At 43.2% G+C, this 22514-nt stretch overlaps 1 protein-coding gene across 5 annotated transcripts in view; it reads left to right on the top strand.

Annotated features, from left to right (window-relative positions):
* The first annotated feature begins 100 nt into the window (after window positions 1-100).
* Window positions 101-22514, top strand: part of usp24 (ubiquitin specific peptidase 24) — a 150228-nt gene continuing 127814 nt past the window's right edge. For 3 of the 5 annotated variants that reach the window (XM_084309163.1, XM_084309164.1, XM_084309161.1), the window contains exon 1: window positions 102-858. In XM_084309163.1, coding sequence (XP_084165289.1) covers window positions 562-858 — 297 coding nt within the window. In that variant the 5' untranslated portion in view covers window positions 102-561. Of the gene's footprint in view, window positions 859-22514 lie in introns of all 5 variants that reach the window. The other 2 variants (XM_084309162.1, XM_084309165.1) reach the window with 2 other exon arrangements.

Here is a 22514-nt window from a genome sequence, read left to right as displayed (position 1 = left end):
TTCACGTGATGTTCATGTTCCCCCCTCGCCTCGTCCCCTCTCTGCCCGCCCGCCCGCCATGCCACACCCTTTTCTTTTGACAGGTGCTTCTTGTAAACACACTGCTGCGTATGAAAGAGTTCGATACCCGCCACGATTCTCTCATCATATTCTGTAATTTGTCGTCGACAAGAATGATTTGTGTCATTCGTTATTAATTAAACATGCGGGCAGGCCGAGCCACCCGGCGGTGCAGCGTCGCTGTTCGCAGTGCACGTTTAGTTGGTCATATCATCAGTGCATAAAAACTTTATCCACGCGGTATTTAGCCTTTTTTTTTTTCGTTGAATGTTTGACGAATGCAATAACTCCATTCTGGGTGGGTCAGGGTGACGCACTCCACGCATCATCCGCGGAAACGTCCCCAGTGCTGTTGTGGGAAGAAGAATCCATCGTGACAGCAGCAGGTTAGTAGCAGCGGACTGTAAACATGGCGGCGTGCTGCACGGCTACTACAGGGCTGTGCTGTAGACGACCCCGTTACTACTAGTCTAGAGAGAACCAGAGAGACCCCCCGAGAACATGGAGACCGAAGAGGAGCAGCACATGACGACGCTCCTCTGCATGGGCTTCCCGGACCCCGTGGCGATACGGAAAGCTCTCCGCCTGGCGAAGAACGACATCAACGAGGCGGTCGCGCTGCTGACGAACGAGAGCCCCGGACTCGGGTACGGAGGATACGAGCCGATGGAGAGCGGCGGCCCTGCCCCGGGCTCGGGGGGGTCCAGCGGGGACGGCGGGGACAACAACAGCGGCGGGCGGACGGGGACCGGGGGATTCGACCCCCCACCCGCATACCACGATGTGGTGGACAGCGAGGTAAGAAGGCCATCAGAGTCTTGTAACATTACGAGAGCAGAGATGAAGCCTGGCTATAAGGAGAGGAGGGCTCGCCCATTAGCCACCTCCATGCTAGTAGCGATGCTCCCATCAGAGATTGGCTGTCTTGTCTGTCAGAGCAGGAGGGGAAACTCTTTCCCAAATCCCAACCTACAGGAGAATGCATTTCAGATACACCGCCACGAGTTGTTTCGATGGCTGTTTGCTAGTAAAAGCGTTGAACTGGGACTGAAACATTGCAGACTGCTAAATGTAGTCAACCACTCTCCAGCCAACACTAGCTATAGCTGTTAGCTGGTTAGCTTGCGAGCTAACAGGCGAGTGTGGCACGCTGAGTCTAGACCACTGGAGGTATAGAAGGGGATTTGTCGAGGGGAGGAGAGGCCGGGGGAGCAGAGATTTCTGGATGGTATTGAAGCAAAAATCCACAATCACTTCTTCTCAATGCCACTCTTGACAAGATGATGGCTTTTACTCGATTGATCTGGGCAGTATTACATAAGGGGAATGCACTGCAGCAGCATCGCACATGCTTGATAGCTGGCTAGTCATTAGCTTTATTATCCATCCAGGCAGCTCCAACCTTCCTCCTGCCCGGGGCTGCAGTGCTGCACTGGAGCTGCCTGGACTGGAGGAGTGAGACACGATTTCGCAATTGATGTGGCCATCTTGATCATTGTTATCAAGGACATTAGCTATCATTACGACATAATGTAAAACGGACGCGTTAGCTATGTGTCTGATTGAATAGTAGTTGACCGTAAATGTAGGCCCCAAGTACTTTCATTGATGCCTGTTGTGCCATTCATTGCCCCCCCCCCCCGTCACACAACGATGGGCAGCTTTCAACGTGAGAGAAATCAAAGGTTCGATGCCCCCACAATTGTCACAGACACTCAGCTCAAAAACGGGAAACCTTACGCGACAGTTGTCAGTCATTTACTGGAGATGTCACTTCTTTCACCTGTGTGTGTTGCTGTTGAAGAAGGCCTTGGTAGCAATAGCAAGCAATACATATCGTACCGATTTCTGGCATCAATATGTAGGCATTAACTTAGGGTATAAAATGGTGCATTCTTTCTATATAAACTAAATGTTTTAAATTGAGGACATGAACTGAGTATGAATCTATGATGCTCACCTGTCAGCAGCCTGGCCTCAAAATTGTTGCTTAACAAGATGCCCCAGAGATTATTTTAATGTCACTATGATCGTTCCAATTATCTTTTCTTGGCTAAATGCCAAGAAAACCGAGGTCATAATGTATAACATCCTCCCGGATCATCCACCTCTAAAAACAACAGGAGGCTCTGCTCTAAAGGAAGTCAGTGATTTCAAGTACCTGGGCTCGTGGGTCAACTCGTCCGAGCAAGACCTTAAAGTGAGGAAGGCACTTGCGTGGAGGGCTCTGAACGGCATGACCAGTGTGTGGAAATCCAACCTCCCCCGTCAAATCAAGCTCAACTTCTTTCATGCAACAGTTGAGTCTGTCCTTTTGTATGGCAGTGAATGCTGGACCTTGAAGCCCACCCTGCAGAAGTCCCTGGATGGGTGCTACACCAGAATGATGCGTGTGGTGCTCAACATCAACAGGGATGAGCATGTCACTAATGCAAACTTGTATGGGGGGGTGCTAAAGGTGAGCGATAAAGTGGCAGTCAGGAGAATGAGGCTGGCAGGTCACTGCCAGAGACACCATGAGATGCCAACCAGCAAACTTGTACTGTGGGAACCAACACACGGGCATCGATCACGAGGACGTCCCACGTTAACCTATGTGGACGTACTCAGGAGAGATGTGGGAACAGAAAGCACCGGCGAGCTAGCCAGATGCATGGAGGATCGGGATGACTGGAAGCACCGATGGAGGGCCCGTCCGAGGACGACCTAGATAGATAATTATGAAGTATGTAACAATTGGTTGTGCCCTCTGGATGCAGTGATTTAGCTAATGTAGACTTGCACCAATAGATGCACTGGTTATGATACCGGTATTGGATGTCATGCAGATACATGGCTGGGTATCTGTATCAGAGAATTTCTGAATACTCAATTCTGATTTCAAGAGCCACATGTCAAATGAAGGCAAAGCCACTTTTCTACACATTAGATCGATCAAATAATGAAAATTTTATTATATCGCAGTCACTTTTGTCCATTCACCTCAAACTAATATATTCTATGCTGTTCAGTAAAAGTCTAGCAGGCTAATGGATCACCATCAGCCAATACGTTTAAAGGGGTAGTTCTAATTCTTGAACCCTTAGCCCTCTTACAAATTTAATATGTAAGAGGGCTATAATGATGATGTTGATTGGTAGAGAGTCCTTTCTCAGTGCAATTCATGCTGTTCCTCATCCCATCTCCGGATAGTTAGCCACAAACCAACGCCAAGTCAATGGGGTCCAGTTCTTGTATGTACAAATTGACTGAGGCTCACTGAAATCTACTCGACAGTGTACACAAGCCTCAATCAGCTTGTACAGACAGGAGCTTGACCTCATTGACTTTGCATTGGTTTGTGGCTAATTATCCAGAGATAGTATCAGGAACAGTATGGATTGTGTTGAGGAAAGACTCTACCAATTAACATTATCATTGGTAAGTAAGAAATAGGACTAAATATATAATGTGTAACATTTCCGCATTAAAATGCCTAAAAACGACTAGAACTACTGTTATATATTTTGTTGAGTTGTGTGTACTTACACATGCCAAATGTTTCCAACAATGTTAAAACCCTGAGAAAACCTGTAAGTTCAATCAAGAACACAGAGGTCTGTGGTTTTCTTCTTTTACTTGACTAGACGAGTGTCACGCCTGCTTGGTTATTTAGGGCACACTTGTCAACCATCCCGTTTTTCCCGGGATTGTACTGTATTTCAACCTTCCTTCCCGCTGTCATCCCGTTAAAATATTTTCCTGTATTTTTAAAAAATTTACAAAATGGCTGCAATTCCCCTCTGTGACGACAGGTGGCAGCAGTGTAGATTAGAGCGTTAGCACAGGAAGTCAGACCGGAAGATGGTTGTGACCTGAAGAAGAACAGCGACCAGATAAAGGCGTGGTTTAGGGCAAAATGATTCTACAACTACCTAGGTACAAAAGGCAGAAAAGTGATACGGCAATGTGGGGTTGTTCCCGGAGAGCTCACTCTCAGCCGTGGTTTCTCAGTGTATAATGTATGGTGCTCTCCCTCAACATGCGAGTAGGGTGAGACAACACTAGGGATGCACCGATATGAAAATTGGCCACCGATACCGATTGTTCAACTAACACTATCGGCCGATACCGATACCGATATTTGTATATTTGTATATAAGTATTTGTAAAAAAATATATATTTTTTTTAAAAAAAAAATTACATTTTTTTTTTTTTTTTAATGAAACTACTGTATATTTGTATGTTTGTATTTGTAGGCCTCTTTACTTACTTAAAAAAAGGAAACATCAAGAAATATGTTTATGGTATCACTATCTCTCTCCCAGTATCGTCTTGCGGCCTGCAGAGGGATACTATTTTCTCAACCAGAGCTTTCAACCAATGCAATGGAACCATTCTTGCGGCCTGCAGCGGGATACTATTCTCTCAACCAGAGCTTTCAACCAATGCAATGGAACCATTTTGATTGACAGTCGATTCGGCCAATTACGCCACACCGCTAGCACCCACCTCCTGCTGTCCTTACCACCAATCGGCAAGCGTTGATTCATTTTTCTACTTCCGGGCATGCCGCCATTGTTCTGTTTGCGAGAGCAGAACGCACTTAACGTAGTTACGTTAGCTGCCCGGCCCGCCGACCGGCGCTCCACGCATGACCAAATGAGACATAATGATTTTACTGCAACAAATGTTATAATAAAACAAAGCCTTTCTATACATTTGTCTGGTTGAAAACTTTATTAACAGATTGCAGAATGTGTAGTTGGGTACGGAATGAGCAACGGAATGGAACCGAGCTATGAACGGACTAACGGAGTAATGCCTTGTTTACTGCTATCTTCGGGTAAATAATATGCTTGTTATTGAACGTGTAACACTTCATTTTAACAGCAGATACTTTCTTAAATGCCATCTTCCCGAGAGAGGGTGTTGACGGGGAGTTGTGTTATTAATAGCATTGAACAGCTAACCGAAAGCTAGCGTTAACTATTGTTAAAGGTTTAGCCATAACGTTACCTTGGCTAAAGTTGGGGCTATTCATAATGCAGCAATAATGGCTGCAGACCTGCAAGCAAAGTACAGCAAGTTGACAAAGGAGTATTCCAACGCAAATCACATTTTCACCAGTAACGTTAGTCTTGCATCTCCCGGTAGCTAATGAACGGACTCGGAGTAATGCCTTGCTGCTATGGGTAATAATAATATGCTGATGTTATTGTCCGTGTAACACTAACTATATAACGCTAATGCCACAAAACGAATGCCTTGTTAATCATAAGTAGTTACTTTGATGCAGTAGCTTGTGTGTGTGGGGGACGGCGGGCGTTGTGCAGGTAGGTCGCGAGTGAACTTTTTTTTTTTTGCCTTTTGACGCTACACAAATTGATGGGTATTTATCGGCGACTGCTATCGGCACATTTGAGCTTATCGGCCGATAGGCCGATAGCAGTCAACAAGGCACTTATCGGCCGATACCGATACCCGACCGATATATCGGTGCACCCCTAGACAACACCATTATTTAGTCCAAATAATACCCTACTTTATTATTGTCATTCGTTTACTGTAAAGTCAGTCTTACATTGGCACTGCGTTAACGGTGCATTTACCCATAATCCATTGCTGTATTAGACCCATGTGCCAGTATAAAATAAAATTATGTGCCCCCCTTCCCACGGTGTATAAAGAGACAATAAACACAAAAGTAACATAGGACACAATATACAACACACAGGGCTATGTACAATATAAACAGTGCCTACAATTAAATTAATGAATGAATTAAATAAGAGGTAAAAGAGAACTTAGTGTAAATATTCTTTAATTTGTGTCAATGTTATAAAAATACTATTGTATTCAACAAATTAATTATGATACAACCCCAATGTGCCCTTTCTATCTATTCTAAATCTATGGCCTCGCGATTCCATGGCTGCGCAGTGCAGACAATAATATACATACGAAGGAGAGGAGACTACATTGGGAGGGGGAAGGGGGTGGGCGAAATATCCAGTTTTTTCAAATCCCAATGTTGACAGCTATGATTTAGGGAGATAATCAGTTCACGCTTGATAGACAACTCTCTTTTAGTGGATATAGTAGTGATTAGGGATGTCCCGATCCGATCACGTGATCGGAATCGGCGTCGATCACGTGCTTTTCAGAGTATCGGGGATCGGGAAAAAATAATAATAAAAATCGGCATTCAAAAAAAGAAAATTTTTATTCAACAAACATGACCATGTCCACGTCTTAAACTCATACGGAGGCCTTAGTTTTGGTTTTAAATTACATATAATATATCATCATTAATGTATTTATTGTCACACAGAGCAGAATAATTTTCCACAACAAACACATTCCCCTTTAATTTTCACCGTTGCAACAAACACCCCTTTAATTTAGACGCTACACGCTACACGCGGCTCGACCACAACAACAACACGTCGCTCCCGAAACACGGTTAATATCCACTGACTTGAGCAGCTAGACTTAATGTCAGAGGTTTGGAACTAAGCATTTAAAAATAGAAAGTCAAGCCAGTTGCAATGTTTGCAAGGAGGACAGCCGGCTGGAGGCGAAGTTTTCAGACTAACTTTTGGAGGATAACGTTACGTGACTGAGGATGATCGTCGGCGTTTCAGACCAGAATGGACCATTACGTAAGTCGAACACTGAATGTATACTAATGTGCAAACATATATTGAAACTTTTAATATTTCTCATATGAAGCAGAAGCACATTTCTCAGGGTGAATGTAATAACAAACGCCTCCGCGCTCGCGCCCCGGATATAGGCAACAGATGGGCTTGTCTCGCTCCACCAGTTTCTGACAAATGCGTCAAAATTGATTACTAATGTGAAATATCGGATCGGAAACGATCGGATCGATAGATATTTAAAATCACATGCTCGGGATCGGATCGGAAGCAAAAAAAGGCGATCGGGACATCCCTAGTAGTGATGCACCGATGTGAAAATTGTGGCAGATACCGATAACCGATATTAATATTGCTGTTCTGGCCGATACCGATATTTACCGATGTCGATATCTCTGTATAGAAAACACTTTTTTATGATAATCAAATAAAGAGCTATTTTCCAAAATGCATAATTTTTTTAACTTTTGTAACTTATTTTCAGAAATTACTGATATTTTGAAACTATTTAAGGCCAAAACATGTAAAAAAGAAAAAAAAAAGATAATAATAAAAAATCTATCTTGATATCGGACCGATACCGATGTGTAAAAAAACGGCCATATCGGCCGATATTATATCGTCGGCCGATATTATATCGGCGGCCGATATATCGTGCATCACTAGGATATAGCTTTTTAAATTTGTATTTATTTTAGTGGAAGTAGCCATCGTTTTATTTTCCATATAAAAGAAATACAGAAATGTAGCTATAAACTATATGAAATTGACCCTACTGGTTAGAACGATTGACACTATAATCCCTGATATATATATATTACCCAAATAACTACAGTCGGGTCCATAAATATTTGGACATCAACACAATTTTCATAATTTTGGCTCTGTACACCACCACAATGGATGTGAAAGGAAACAATCAAGACATGCTTTAAGCGTTAAAAGACTTTCAGCTTTAATTTGATGGTATTTACATCCAAATCAGGTGAACAGTGTAAGGGCTTGCCTTGTGTCCATAGGGGATGTTTTTTTCAAGGCGGACCGCTTTGAAAAAAAGGGGAAAAAAGCTCAGAGCGTTTTCCTGGGTCTCGCGACTGCCGCGGCTCCGCCCCTTCCTCGATGTTGATTACCTTGATGAGCACGCTCCTTTCCAAAAGTTGAACTAGTTTCAACTTTATGCGCTGGGAGCGCTCCGCCCAAAAACGCTGCCGCCGAGAGCTCATAAACGCGAGGCGCGGCGCTGGGAAGAGGAGCGCGCCTGTAGCGCCTGTAGCATAGAAATGAATGACGGGAAGGAGCTGACAACTCAAGTTCAAGTTCTTTAATAGTTGTCATACAGAAGTAATACTTTCATACAAAATGCTTCTTACTGTTACGCTCCAGAGACTGTGCTAGACAAGATAGTATCAAATAACATAATAACATAATATAGCATGAATTTAGAAGAAGAAAATGAGGTCACAGTGTTCGGTACTCATATTCTCATATACTCATATTAAACGTCCGCTATGGACACAAGCCCGAATTACAACAATTTCGATATGTGCCTCCTCCTCTTTAAGGGACCAAAAGTAATTGGACAATTGGCTGCTCAGCTGTTCCGTGGCCAGGTGTGTTAGGCTGAGGTTACATTAGGGCCATTTCATTTAGCTTTTCAGAACGCTGCGTATTGGCACTTAAGTTAGACGTAGTTTTGTCTCGTCTACTATATACATGTAGTACAATGCCAAAGCAGTAGGTGGCGATGTAGTTCAAACATGAAGGCCATTTTCAACCAATCAGAAAAGGTTGAACACGTCACTACACTTCTTGCTAAAAAACAACAAAGTCACCATCTTTAAATACCTCACATGAGCCATTTAGCAACTTAGCATTTATTTTTCAGTGTGCAATAAACAAAAACGGATACATTCACTGTGTTCTGCCTCATTTGTTGATGAAAACAAAACCAACATCAACACAATTTACCACCAAGAGCGAAGAGTTTAGTCTCACAAAAGGATCGCCGATTTTGTTAGCTTACGTGCAGGGAGCGAAATTAACTTTTTGACTCACCGGCCAGTGGCGGGTAGATGGGAAGAATCTACCCGCCAAGCAGATTTCTTACCTGCCAACTTTTTTTTGATAAAAAAAAATATATTATTTTATATAATTTTTTTTTAATAAAATATATATATTATATAATCATACTTGTAGTTGTATTATCTGCGAGACATCGCCACCTCGCTGTCTGCAAACAGCTCCACTGTCTGTGTGTATACTCGAGTGGCCTCCAGCTCCAGCAAGGATTCTCCTGCGCTGCACCTGGACCCTAGTCAGCAGCCCGCATGCTGATGCGATGTAACTGGACACTTGCTGCAGCAGTTGTTGATGTCGGGAGCTATCAGTAGCTAGCCAGCTGCAGGGCTCTACAGTGCGACCATATTGCTCGCATATGCCCCTAAAAATATGTGCGTGCGAACATGCAAAATCAAGTACTCGCACGGCGTGCGAGTGGGGCCAGCGAGTGCAGAGTACAGCCTCTCATTCGTCCTTTTTTTTCTCCGCTGCGAGAATCGTTAAAAAACTACAAGTCCCACAGTTCACAGCCGCATAAACGTTCCAATCACAGTAGTTTCCTGTGGTCACGCGACTGGAAACCGAAAGTAATGATCAGCGGCTGCGTCACTGTCTGAGTCAAACAATAATACAGCCATGTCGAAGCCCATTCATTTTTATTTTGCGCGAAAGATACCGGAGAATGAGAAGTCAGGCGAGGCAGCTCATGTTACAGAGGTGATGGTTAACGTTAACCAAGATACTGACGCTAGCCAGCATGCTAGCGAAGTTGGCCAAGCTAGCGAGGCTACACCCACTGTAGCACCCAATGTAGCCACTGTAGCTAGCGAAGCTACACCCACTGGAGCCGGAGGGAAGACATACAAATTTAACGTGAATTGGCTAAACATTTCCCCATGGCTAGAGTTCGAAAACAATGTCATGTTTTGTAAATATTGCAAAGTAGGATCGATGCATTGCGATGCATTGTTACACCCCTACAACTGGCCCACTGTGTATGTGTGTACAGCTAACTTGGCTAGCGTTATCAACCGCAGAGGTGGGCAATGGGTCCAGCTGTAGCGCCGGACGGCCAGAGTGCAAGCGGTGTGGCAATAGGGTCCAGCTGCAGCGCCGGACGGCCAGAGTGCAACGGTGTGACGTCGTAATTGGCAGAATCGACTGTCAATCAATGGTCTACCTGACACGCAAACTACTGTACTGGAGGTGTACAGTATTTCAATAGGCAACCCTGAAAGGATTATTTTTCTAAAAGAGCAACACTAGCTCCCCCCTCTACTGATGGCCCTGGTTGTAAAGCCAGTGTCTCCTTTTTGTTCAATATCACTGCCTTTCTTATTAGGCCTAGTTGTTGGCTACAACTTTGCCATAGTAGGCATTAAACACTTAATTAATAGTTAAAATGTCTGTCCCATTCCCGTTTGCACACGCAGATGATACACGCACACAGTGGGCCAGTGACTTTGGTGGTATGTGCTATTGCACAGATGTGTCCCGTTTGCACATGCACGCACAGTACAAATATACATTTATTTTTGAAATAAACTCTGTTACTTGACATATTTTCAATGTGCTCCTAAATATTTTTGGGTGCTCCTAAATTTCTTTGTGTGCTCCTAAATTTTTTCATTTAGGAGCACCTGTGCCCCTAGTGAAAAAGGTTAGCGTAGAGCCCTGAGCTGATAACGTTACACAATGCCTCATGTATTAAACTAAAGGTGAATAGTTGACTGGGTCATTTTGTAACGGTAACTAACATCAGCTCACGGAGGTCTCTCTGACTAGACTAACGTCAGTCACGGTGACTGTGTGTTTACATGCAGCATACAGAAACAGGTGGAGGTTTAGGAGCAGCAATGCGCTGCGTGTCTGTGCTCAGACAGCGAGTGAGAACTCCGCTCAGAATTGGATCATGATTTTCGGTTTTCACATGACCATTTGATTGGCCGCCACACGGCGGGCAGACCTCATAGTGGGAGGCGCCAAACGTATAAACTGAGCGCAAATGGCGGGTGGCGCTCTCTAGTTTCGCCCCCTGCTTACGTGCTAACGTGATTGGGATATGCCATTATTATAACAGTATAGCATTGTGGCTATCGTACATTAACCTAGTAATGAATGGATGAAAACGTTATTTAACAGATTGCAGAATGGGTACAATACAATACGGCTCAATACAAACAATTGTTAAGGGGGTGCAGACTGTTGTTGTTTGGACTGGGTTCCTTATAACAATAACTTGACAACACATGATCTTAGTTTAGCCGCAGCTACAGGCAATCTGAGGAGGACGCAGCTGATATCCTGTATAGGTCCAGCCAGGGGAGAATTTGGCGTCTGTGTTTACTACTGCTCATGGGCGTTGGGCAAGAACGACTCTGTATCCGGCTTGCGCAAATTACAATGCACTGTTGTCGACAAGTTTCCAAAACGAGAAACACCCTTTCAGCGTTGCCGCTAGGAAAACACGTTTTCCTGCCAAAGCGGTGTTTCCTTTTAACTTGGGACATGCAAACGTAATCATTCGAAAATACAACGTTGCTGTTTTTCCCCAGTGTAACCATGGCCTTATTCTCATTATTTCATTTACAAGGAGCAGATAAAAGGTCTAGAGTTAATTTCAAGTGTGGTATTTGCATTTGCAATCTGTTGCTGTCGAGCCTCATATGAGGTCCAAAGAGCTGTCGCTATCAGTAAAGTAAGCCATCATTAGACTGAAAACCAAAACAAACCCATCAGAGAGATGGCAAAAACATTAGGCGTGGTCAAAACAACTGTTTGGTACATTCTTAAAAAGAAAATGCACTGGTGAGCTCAGCAACACCAAAAACACACAGAAAACAACTGTGGTGGATGCCAGAAGAATTATTTCCCTGGTGAAGAAAAAGCTCTTCACAACAGTTGGCCAGATCAAGAACACTCTCCAGGAGGTAGGCGTATCTGTGTCAAAGTCAACAATCAAGAGAAGACTTCACCAGAGTGAATACAGAGGGTTCACCACAAGATGTAAACCAAAGCAGCAGGATGAATTCTGAAGTGTTTCAGGCAATATTACCTGCTCATATTCAGAACTCATTGGATGGCATACTGCAAAAGCAATCAAAGATTTTTTTTAAAGGTCTAGTCTACTATCTTATAAATGGCCTTTTCCAGTGGTTTGCATTGTTTTCTAGCAATGTGGGGTTGTACCAACACTGGCTAGATGTGAAATCTCTAGCCAGTCCCGTTTCTTCAGTTCAGCTCAGACAAGAACCTGCCCCACTGAACAAAGCCATTCAGAATTGACTCGCTCTCCTACGTAGGAAGGCGCTGATCTGCCACCGCCCGCCCACAATCAACTGTGATACGTTGAAATTATCATCAAAACAGAGCGAGTGGAAATAATGCGGAAGCGGTTTCCCCGTCAGTCAGCACTTCCTCAAAAGAGAGGGAGAGGCAGAGCGGGAGAGAGAGGCTCATACGGTGCGAGTCTCGGAGCGCACTGCATTGAGAGAGGGGGCTAAATGTCTCTCTCTCTCTGTCAAGAGAGCACTCGCTGTATCACTGTCAACCTGTTGCAAAATATCATAGCGCGTGCGCGCCCGTTTTCCGATCCATGCAATAATATTCACGGGGTAAATCTTGTCATTTGAAACAAGTTACCAATGCATTGTCCCGTGGGACTATGCCCCCCCGCGGCGAAATTAATTAGTCTCACAGAACCATGCGTCAGCACACACACACAGACACACATGAAAACACACAGAGACACGCACACACTTGGCCAGGCTGCTGACGCCTCGTGTGATGAGAGCCTTCTCTCTCTCTCTCTTTCTCTTTCTCTTTCTCTCTCTACCACCAAAGGTATCTGCCAGTGCAGGTGGGTGACTGTCACTCAAAGCGCATTGCGAGTATGGGCAGAGCCCAGCCAAAAACAGCTTGGACTTTGCAAGGGCAGAAAGTGGTGCACCAAAGTACTTGATTAAAAATACATAATGACAGGGGCGGTCAGGTGGCGTAGCGGAGATTGCGCTCGTCACCAATGCAAGAGGCTGCGGTCTCGACTCCCGGAGTCAGCATTGCTTGGGGCTTGGGCTGATCGCTATACTAACCTGGTTGGCTGGGTTAGGGGGAGGGCAAGTCATGAGTAGGAATCTGGCGTTGTGGACAGCGATGCCTACACTACAGGTCAGGTCTGGGCGCTTGCTCAGCGGAGGCAGGACTTGATGAAGGCAGCGTGACCTCCCACGCGTTACACTTCACCAATGAGAGTCCTCGCTGCCAGGTGAAAAAATAGTCACTGGCTGTCGGCCGCAGCGTGCGGATGACTTCAGGGTTCCCTTGTACCGACCAGTAGGAGAACATGCGCACAACAACCAGGTAGGGGAGGGGGGGGAATTGGCACAACGACAAAAAATTGGGAGGGGGAGAAAACAGAGAAAAATCGGAGAAAGAGAGGATAAAAAAAATACATAATGAATTTGATTGGAAAAAACCTTACAGATGTGTTCCATAGACTCTCAGGAATTGTGTAAAATTGCCCAAATAGTGAAAAATAAAGCAAAATATGACCCCTTTAAGGCAAAGGAATGTTATGCAATGGCCAAGTCCAGCACCTGGACCTGAATCCAATTGAGCATGCATTTCACTTGCTGAAGACAAAACTGAAGGGAAAATGTCCCAAGAACAAGCAGGAACTGAAGACAGTTAGAGGCCCAAAACCTTGAGAGCGTCATCACCAGAATCTCACCAGACAGCTCAATGAGGAAATTAATGAAGCATGAAATGAAAACAAAATTAATACTTAGAAAATACAGATTCAACAATGGGCTGTGTACCATTTTCTGGAAGAGAATACACTTGTAAGCTAGGACAAGTATAACTCACATTTCTGAGTTTTCTTGTAGCCATTGGTTTTACAAGCCTACTCTCTGGAAGACGTGACTGGTGCACTGCAGGTAGAGGGCTGCATAGTTGGAGTACACGGGCTACATCAGACGAGTGGTGAGTGGTTGAGTGAGAGTAGCAATGGTGATATTGGTCGCAATATTTTGTGATTTTTACTAGGAAATGCACATGAGAGTAACTGCAAAATTCCCTTTGGTGGTGAACTCACAAAAACAATAGACACTGGAAAACGAATAAACCCAGAAATGTAAGAGACCTGCCATATGTTTCATCTTCCAGAAAGTGGTACTCTGCCTGTTATTGAATCAGTATTAAAATGTTAAATGTTTAGCTCTGTTCATTTCATATTTGAGCTGCCTGGCGAGATTACTTTGACGATGCTCTCCCCAAAAGGTTCTGAAGCAGTGGGGTATTTTCAAACATGGTGTATTGATATGATACATTTATTTATATTGCGCCCCTCAACCAATAGTTACATTGACCCGGGGCACAGCCCGGGAAAAAAAAGAAAAACAGAAAGACTGGAACAATATGAAAACAGAAAAAAATACATGCATGCCAACCAAGCACACAGAGAACGGATGGACATAATATACCAGTCATACTACAACACAAAACTAGCTCATGGATTTTTTTTATGGCAAAAAAAGTGGGTTTTGAACTTTTGAGCATGGCCTTAAAAGTCCGTAGAGTACTTGTAGATTTTATGTTTAGTGGGAGCTTGTTCCAGAGTTTGGCGCTGCGACTGTGAATGCCCGGTTTCCCTTTGTCACCAGTCTTGAGTGTTGGATTTTAAGGCAGATTTGACTGGCTGATTGGACCAGGAGTTCCTTTATGTTCCTTTACTACCCCCTAAACAACATACATTTCCCCAAAACGTTTCCTCTTTATGGTTGAGTATGTGGTATCTGCGGTGCAGCCGTAGTGACTATGTGTCAACAAGGCAGACCTACATAAATAAGACTTAACAGCCAGCCAGGTGGCGTTGAGTCATTCAACATGAGTTTTATACCCTGGGACTAGGCCTACGATATGCAAAGATGTATCAGATAACACCTCAAGACGCACACCTGCCACCTCCTCTCTTCCTCCCTCGCTCTGACTGCTCCATCACCTTCTCTTTTATGCGTTAACATAGGCTGAGGTGCAAAGAAGAGCAGGCTGTACTTATTTCACCAGCAAATTGTTATTTGGTTGATTAAGATGTGATTTATTGTTTTAGGCTTTCACAGTAATCCAGTAAATGTCACTATTGTTATATTACAAATCATTATAAGTAATTGGTTGGCCAGCTTTTAAATACACACTAATGATGGTATTAAAAAAAATTACGGAGTGATTCATGTTGCATCTCCGTTTCTACTTGTCGTTCACCCCCCGTCCCCAAACAGCTTTTATTCCCTCTCTCTGTCTGCTGTGTTTGTGCTTAGGAGGCATGTCACAGGTCTTTTTCTGCCCCATGTTACTCTCCTAAATATAGCCCTGCAGTGGCACACACACACACACACACTGCCGTTTGCAAGGGGGGTCCCAGAGGGGTATGGGGTGCATAGTAACAGACTTAGGGCTCAGTTATTTTAGCACCCTGCTCAACCGCACACACAGACACACATACTGTAGCCCCCTTGAGAGCAGAGATAGGCATACTCTTTTTAACAGCGTCTCAAAATACTGGGCTTTTCTGCATGTTTTGTTCCTGTCTGCTTGATGAGGATTTGTCCCATAGATGATTTAAGATACTGGCCTGTGATTGGTTTACTTATTTTTTAAGATAAGATAAAAGGGCTGGGCGATTAATCGATATTATCGATTAATTCGAATGAATGATTTAGGACGATTTTATTGATTTTCAAAAAAGAAAAAAGAGACATTTATTTTACAAAAAGTGATGTTTGGTGAAAGTTCGATTTGCACTTTATTAATCCCAATAGGGAAATTCATTCTTGTTTGATGATCAAGAGGCACCTTTTATTTGTTTTAAGTGAAGTATGGTGAAAAAGCTAGTTATTGCACTATTAATCCCAATAGGGACATTCATCTTTGTTTGATCAAGAGTAACCTTTTATATTATATATATATTATACAAAAACATTTAAGTGAAGATTGGTGAAAGTTAGGTTTGCACTTCAATCCCAATAGGGACATTCATCTTGGTTTGATACTTTTTTAGTGTCAAAATAAAACCAATTTTCTTTTAGCTCAAGAGAGAAAAAGATCGATTCAAATCGTAAATCGGATTCTTTTTTTTAATAATCTGGGATTTTATTTTTAGGCCATATCGCCCAGCCCTACCTTTATCCATCCCCGTGGGGAAATTCATGTGTAATTTGATTTCCTGAGTCGATTTAGATTCCAATTCACAAGGTTTCAATTCGATTTCCAGTTAGGGATATTTCTGTTACAAGACCGATTTAGCTTGGATATGAAAGATTCTCAGAGAACTAATGCTGTAAATTGTACAAGGAACCCTCTAACCTGATGCATTATTAATACTATTAATGTTTACATTAAGTATTGACCACAAAAAAAGCAGTAGAGATTAGGGGTGTAAAGGTACACCGTACTGAACCGAACCGTTTCAGTGTGTACCGTACCGTACCGAACAGCTGTGTAGTGTACCGAACGAATACAACGGTATGTTAACCACTAACGACCGCCCACCGGGGCTGTTTTTTTCACAATCTAATATAATTATTATTATTTAAAAAAAATATTACAAGTCGATTATTAATTTCAATATAGAATATTCGTTGACAGCCTTACAAGTACAATTAGTTACTGCACACTACATCACCCCTGAGTGGAACATGGAAAGCCAAACTTTCCCCCACTGTACCGAAAACCCGTACCGAACCTTGACTTCAAAACCGAGGTACGTACCGAACCGTGGTTTTTGTGTACCGTTACACCCCTAGTAGAGATGTAACGGTATGAAATCTCACGGTACGGTACCAAAATACCACACTGTATGGTGGTATATAATCAGAACACTCCACCTAAACAAGACGTTGGATTATGTTTGCAATGAGTTTTCATTTATTTATTTATTTTAACTCATGTAAAACGTATAGTTTTTGCCGTTTTAGCAACTAAATGTGGAGAAAGGTCTCCAGTCTGCTTGAATTAATGTTTTTATTGATTGCAGCATGAGTAGTGAGAAAATACATACAATAATCTTGTACTCTAGTGCATTTTAATAATGTATATTAAATTACAAAGTCCACTGTTGAAATTCAATATTGCTAGCAAATTGAAGTGTGATGTTAAATTCTTTCCCCTGGCTGTCACGTGCAGAGCTGGTAACTCTAGTCTAGTGCGTCACCGTGATTTTGCACATTGCACAACATACATTTATACTGTGTGGGCACGTTATAACAGGGAAAGGCTTACGGCTGAGATCCGTGGTTGCTTGATACCGCGGTATACCTTAAAATGGTATACCGTTACGGACACACTACAGCAATCAACACAATATAGTATATATTAAAAAAATTATAATAATTAAAGGTTGATCTCGGGATTTTGTGATCGATATCAAATTATTAAAATTAAGTTCGACATCGGAAAGCTATTTTTTAATCCAGCCCTAGTCTTGTCTATTGGAAGACCTTGCCTTCTAGCAGGGGTATGTTTCCTGTCACCTGTTATGTCTAGGAATATGTAATGTATTATGTGCTCACTGCTCACTGAACAGTCTTTCCCTTTTGTACATTTTAATGATACATTAATTTCTTTTAATGAAAATTGCTAGGCTATTATTTCTATTCCCTGTGGTGAGACTAATTTCCAATCTCGGTTGGACTATAAAGTTGTGTTGAGTTATTGATTGGTTGTTGTAAAGAGAGCTCTGATTGGGCGATGCTGTCGGCAAAGGAATATCTCTCGTAATTTCCCCGTTGACCTTAGTCTACTCTTGACCAATCCCTCCATCCTTCCATCCATCCATCCATCATCTGTCTCATCTTTACACGTCTTTGAAATCTGACCCTTCTCCCCCTCTTTATTTCCCCTGCACTGCCTTCTCCTCTCTCCTCGATTACCAGTCCTTCGTCATGTATTATGGTATCATCATTATGCAGGACGGAGGAGAATGAACTAAACACATTCACTGATTATGTATGCTAATATATTATGTGGAGATTTATTCCCAATGGAAAGATTTAAACTAATGGCATGGTGTTCTGTGTTAATATTTATATAGACCGGTAGCAGAATGGTCAAGTCTCTTTTATAATGAATGATGGAGGTTTACTACTGCTTTGTGGTGATTGTAATGAAATGGCAGGCAGGCACCTGCATATTAAAGATCCCATGCAGATATATGTTAAAGTCATCTATGAAAGGCAAATTGGCAACAAGTACCCATAATAATCAAAGTCATGCCTCAAAGAGGAGTTAACCAGTGAGCCGAGGGGATCTTTAATCATATCTTAATTAAGAATGTCATTCACAAAAATGAGTAGGGACATCTCGTATTGTAGAGTCATTTCAAAATAGAGCTGTTCAGGCAATATTGTAAATCATCCACAGATGTCAACGTGTGACTTGCTTCAGTTGCTTTGAGTGTCCTTGGAGACTCTTGGGTGCAGTCTTCTTTAGAAGAGGGGGGTTGTGGCAGTTGGATCATGAATATTCAAATCACTTCATGAATATGTTAACTATGTGAGGTAAATAATTCAATAATTCTTTGTCGGGTGTTGCTCTCTCTATACAAAGACTTTACTGCTAGCTATGTTGTGTCTCGCAGCAGCAGTGAGGTTCAGACTCTGTGCTTCAGACTCTGTGCTTCAGACTCTGTGCTTCAGACTCTGTGCTTCAGACTCTGTGCTTCAGACTCTGTGCTTCAGACTCTCTGCTTCAGACTCTCTGCTTCAGACTCTCTGCTTCAGACTCTGCGCTTCAGACTCTGCGCTTCAGACTCTGTGCTTCAGACTCTCTGCTTCAGACTCTCTGCTTCAGACTCTGTGCTTCAGACTCTGTGCTTCAGAGTCTCTGCTTCAGACTCTGCTTCAGACATTGTGCTCCAGTAGGCTTGGGCGGTATAATTTTTTTCACACCGTCATATCTTACTGACATAATACCCCGGTGTACGGTATATGACGGTATGACTTTCATTTTCATCAGCGGGGGGGGGGGGGGCTCTCAGCTCTCAGAATGGTAGCCAGAAGCCTGCAGCATCTAGTGCTACTATCGACGTTAGCATGTAGCCTAGCCATGGCAGACTATTTGATTCCTTAAGGGCTCGAAATTGCCTGGGTTTTGGTCATATGCTCCCGAAATGCTCCCGCTGTTTGGCTACTTCTATGTGCAGTGAAAACTACTCGAATGCTTTATAACCTAGTCATTGATTTAGTTCAGGGTATGCTAAGATTAGCCGCGGAGCTAACGCTAGCTAACGCTAGTTAATCAAGCTCACAGAGAGAGATAAACAGCTGACAGCGTAGGGCTGGGCGAGATAACGATAACTATCGCGATAAATTATGTCCTCGAAATAAACATGGTGGTCGCAACGTGGTCGCAAAGTTTCGATATATCGATTTTCCAAGCTTGGATATGAGCACACGCACTAACAACCAATCAGTGAAGGAGATGGCCGACAGCGGAAGGAGACGTAGAGCTCAAGTAGCAAACGAGGCTGGCTAGGATAATTAGCTTGCACAGCGCTATTTTATAGTTTACCTGCCGAGTTGGTGTGTGTTTTGAATTCTGAGGGTAACTGTTATAGTAGTGTGAGGTATACGGTGGACGTCGTTGCAATGTATTGGGGCGGAACAGAGTATTTTATGGTCATATTTAGTACATTGTCATGGAATACACCACTTGGAAACGAGGCTGGCTAGGATAATTAGCTTGCATGGCGCTATTTTACAGTTTACCTGCCGAGTTGGTGTGTGTTTTGAATTCTGAGGGTAACTATTATAGTAGTGTGGAGTATACGGTGGACGTCGTTGCAATGTATTGGGGCGGAACAGAGTATTTTAGGGTCATATTTAGTACATTGTCATGAGATACTCCGCTTGCTCTGGCTAACTGCTAACGTGCGCGGACTGATGACGACATCAACTCGACTCTCGAGACATTCGCAGCAGCAAAACAAGTATATTAATAGCCCGTCCATCGGCGCCGGGCATAAGAAGTTAATTAAACTTGACAGACATTATATCGACGATAATTATCGATATCGAGTTATATGAAAATAATTTAATAATTTTAGCGCAATAACGTTTTTGGCCATATCGCCCAGCCCTATGACAGCGGACAGTACAGGTACAAATACAATAACAAAGCGGGTGGGGGCTGTTGTGTAAACCTTGTACTCTTTAGTTCACATATAATAAGAGACGGATTATTTGCTTGCTCCACCAGTGCACAACAACAACGCACACCAACTCTCGTCACAACGCTTTACGGTATTTTCACAGCACTGTCGCAACATTACCGTAAAACGTGAACACCGTTGTGATACACTCGCTCCACTAGTGAGGACTGGTCTCGCCCTCTGCTGGCGCGTGTGTGCACTACACTCAAAACTCTGTTTCACTGTAATAGAAACTGAAGCGCATCTGTGATTTTGACGCCGGTATTGATTTTCAATACCGTCTGGATTTCTAAATACCCTGGTATACCGTAATACCGTCATACTGCCCAAGCCTATGCTCCAGACACTGTACCAAAGCCTGCCATTTTCCAACCATGAATCTCTCTGCCACATGCCTCAGACGGCTGTGGAAAATGGACGAGCTATAAAAGATTATTTGGGCTGTTGGGGAAAGCAAGGGAAATGAGTATTGTCCTGTGTACGAATATACATGAATGATGACTAAATTAATACGGTTTAGGCTTGGGCAATATTGAGATTCCCCTACTGACAATATTGTTAAGAAAAAACAACGGTGTAAGATATTATCGTCCAAAAAAGAAGGATCCGAAAAGACAAATATGTTGCAGCTTTTATTTAGAAAAACTCTCATGGGAAGTGTCATTGTTGCTGTGGCTAGCGGAACACAGGCTGCTCTTTCGACACAGGCCTTTGCTACAGTGCAAAGCTACAACCAATGCACAATCAGAATTGATAAAGTGGGGGCGCCCGAGTGGCGCACCCATGCATTAAAGCGTTCCATCTCCAGACGGATTTCCGTCAATTTGATTGGGGAGATTTGTCCATTTGATTCGCAGTCTGACGGAATTGGCTACCTGGTATAATATGATTTGTAGATGCATACAGATTGAAACAAAATTGAGCCGATCAGAGGCGCCAAATATGAAAAAGGGCTTTTTTTTCCCCTATCGCGCCAAGCAGTCATCATCACTCAGCGACTCGAGAGACAGGATTACGCTGCTCACTCCGGAGGCTCGCTCCGCGGTTGCAGCTGCAGGCTATTGGGCGAGTTACACATTTGCGAGGTCTGAGAAGTTTGTCCGCCACATGGCAGGGTAACAAAATAGTCATGTAAAATAATTAAAAACTGCGGTGTGTTTTGGTTTTACGAGTCGCCTTTTTTGCAGCCTCACGCGTCAACTCTGCTTGTTTACCGACGTCATCACAGCCACCACGCTGCTTGCACTCGCTGCTATATACCGATTAGCTAACGTTAGCTTAATAGCGTCGGTTAAATGGAAGGAGTAAGCCGGCCCGCGGGTTTCTCAGATGAAAACGATCAGCGGGACCACCTAACAAAAAGTTTCGAGAGGAGAGGACGTTTGAAGAGACTGGCTAGGCAGCACTACTGGGGGCTGTAGTGGTGAGTTGTTAACTTGTTCCGTGTGCCGCAACGATGTCAAAAAGAAAAACAGAAACAACACGTTTGTCATTGTCGTGTTACTTCACAGTACAATATGTGAGTCCCCTGCTGTGGTTGTGAGTATACGTTTATTAGCTTAACTCCGTAGCAACATCACACAGGTGTATCTGTAGACAGTCTCCTCCCCACCGTATATATTCTCTCCCCACCGTATGTATCTTTTTTCTACCACCACCCCCTCCTAATGTACAGTCTCCTCCCCATCATATGCATATAATCTCTCTTAGGATCTATGGGTAACAGTACTGTATATTTCTCTCCCACCCACCCCCTCCTAATGTACAGTCTCCTCCCCATATGTATATAATCTCTGTTGGGATCTATGGGTAACTGTACTGTATATTTTCTCCCACCCCCTCCTAATGTACAGTCTCCTCCCCATCATATGTATAATCTCTGTCAGGATCTATGGGTAACATTACTGTATATTTGCATATCGTATATGTCACAAATGTAACAGTACTATATACCTATAGTATGTCCCTATGCCATAAATGTCACTATGAATTGAAAATGGGGGACCCTGATGATGTAAACAAGACAAACGTCTTTCTCTGGTCTGCATCCCCTTAACAATTGTGTGTATTGACTGAGCCATACTGTATTGTACCCATTCTGCAATCGGTTAAATATTGATTGATTGTTATAACAGATTGCACAATGGGTACAATACAGTACAGCTCAATACACACAATTGTCAAGGGGTTGCAGACCAGAGAAAGACTTTCCTCTTGTTTACATCAGGGTCCCCCATTTTCAATTCATCATAACATATATGACATACATGACATACAGATAGATAATACTGCTACATCTATACATTTATGACGTACCAGATTTACAAATACAGTATTGTTTGTGATACAATAAGAGTCTAAAAAAGAGAGCATATACATTTGACGAAGAAACTGTACATTGGAGGAGGTTGGTGGAGGGGGGGGGGACTGTACATTGGAGGTGGTTGGGGAGGGAAGGGTTGGGTAGGCGGGGTGGGGGGGTAACTGTACATTGGATTATCGACGAAACCGAAACAAGTAGGCTCCCTTAAAACGCCAACGCTATTAA

The sequence above is a fragment of the Notolepis coatsorum genome (assembly GCF_963971535.1).
Source record: "Notolepis coatsorum genome assembly, chromosome: 2".
NCBI classification, from domain to species: Eukaryota; Metazoa; Chordata; class Actinopteri; order Aulopiformes; family Paralepididae; genus Notolepis; species Notolepis coatsorum.
The sequence above is the reverse complement of the archived record's forward strand: the minus strand, read 5'-3'. Positions and strand labels throughout refer to the sequence as shown.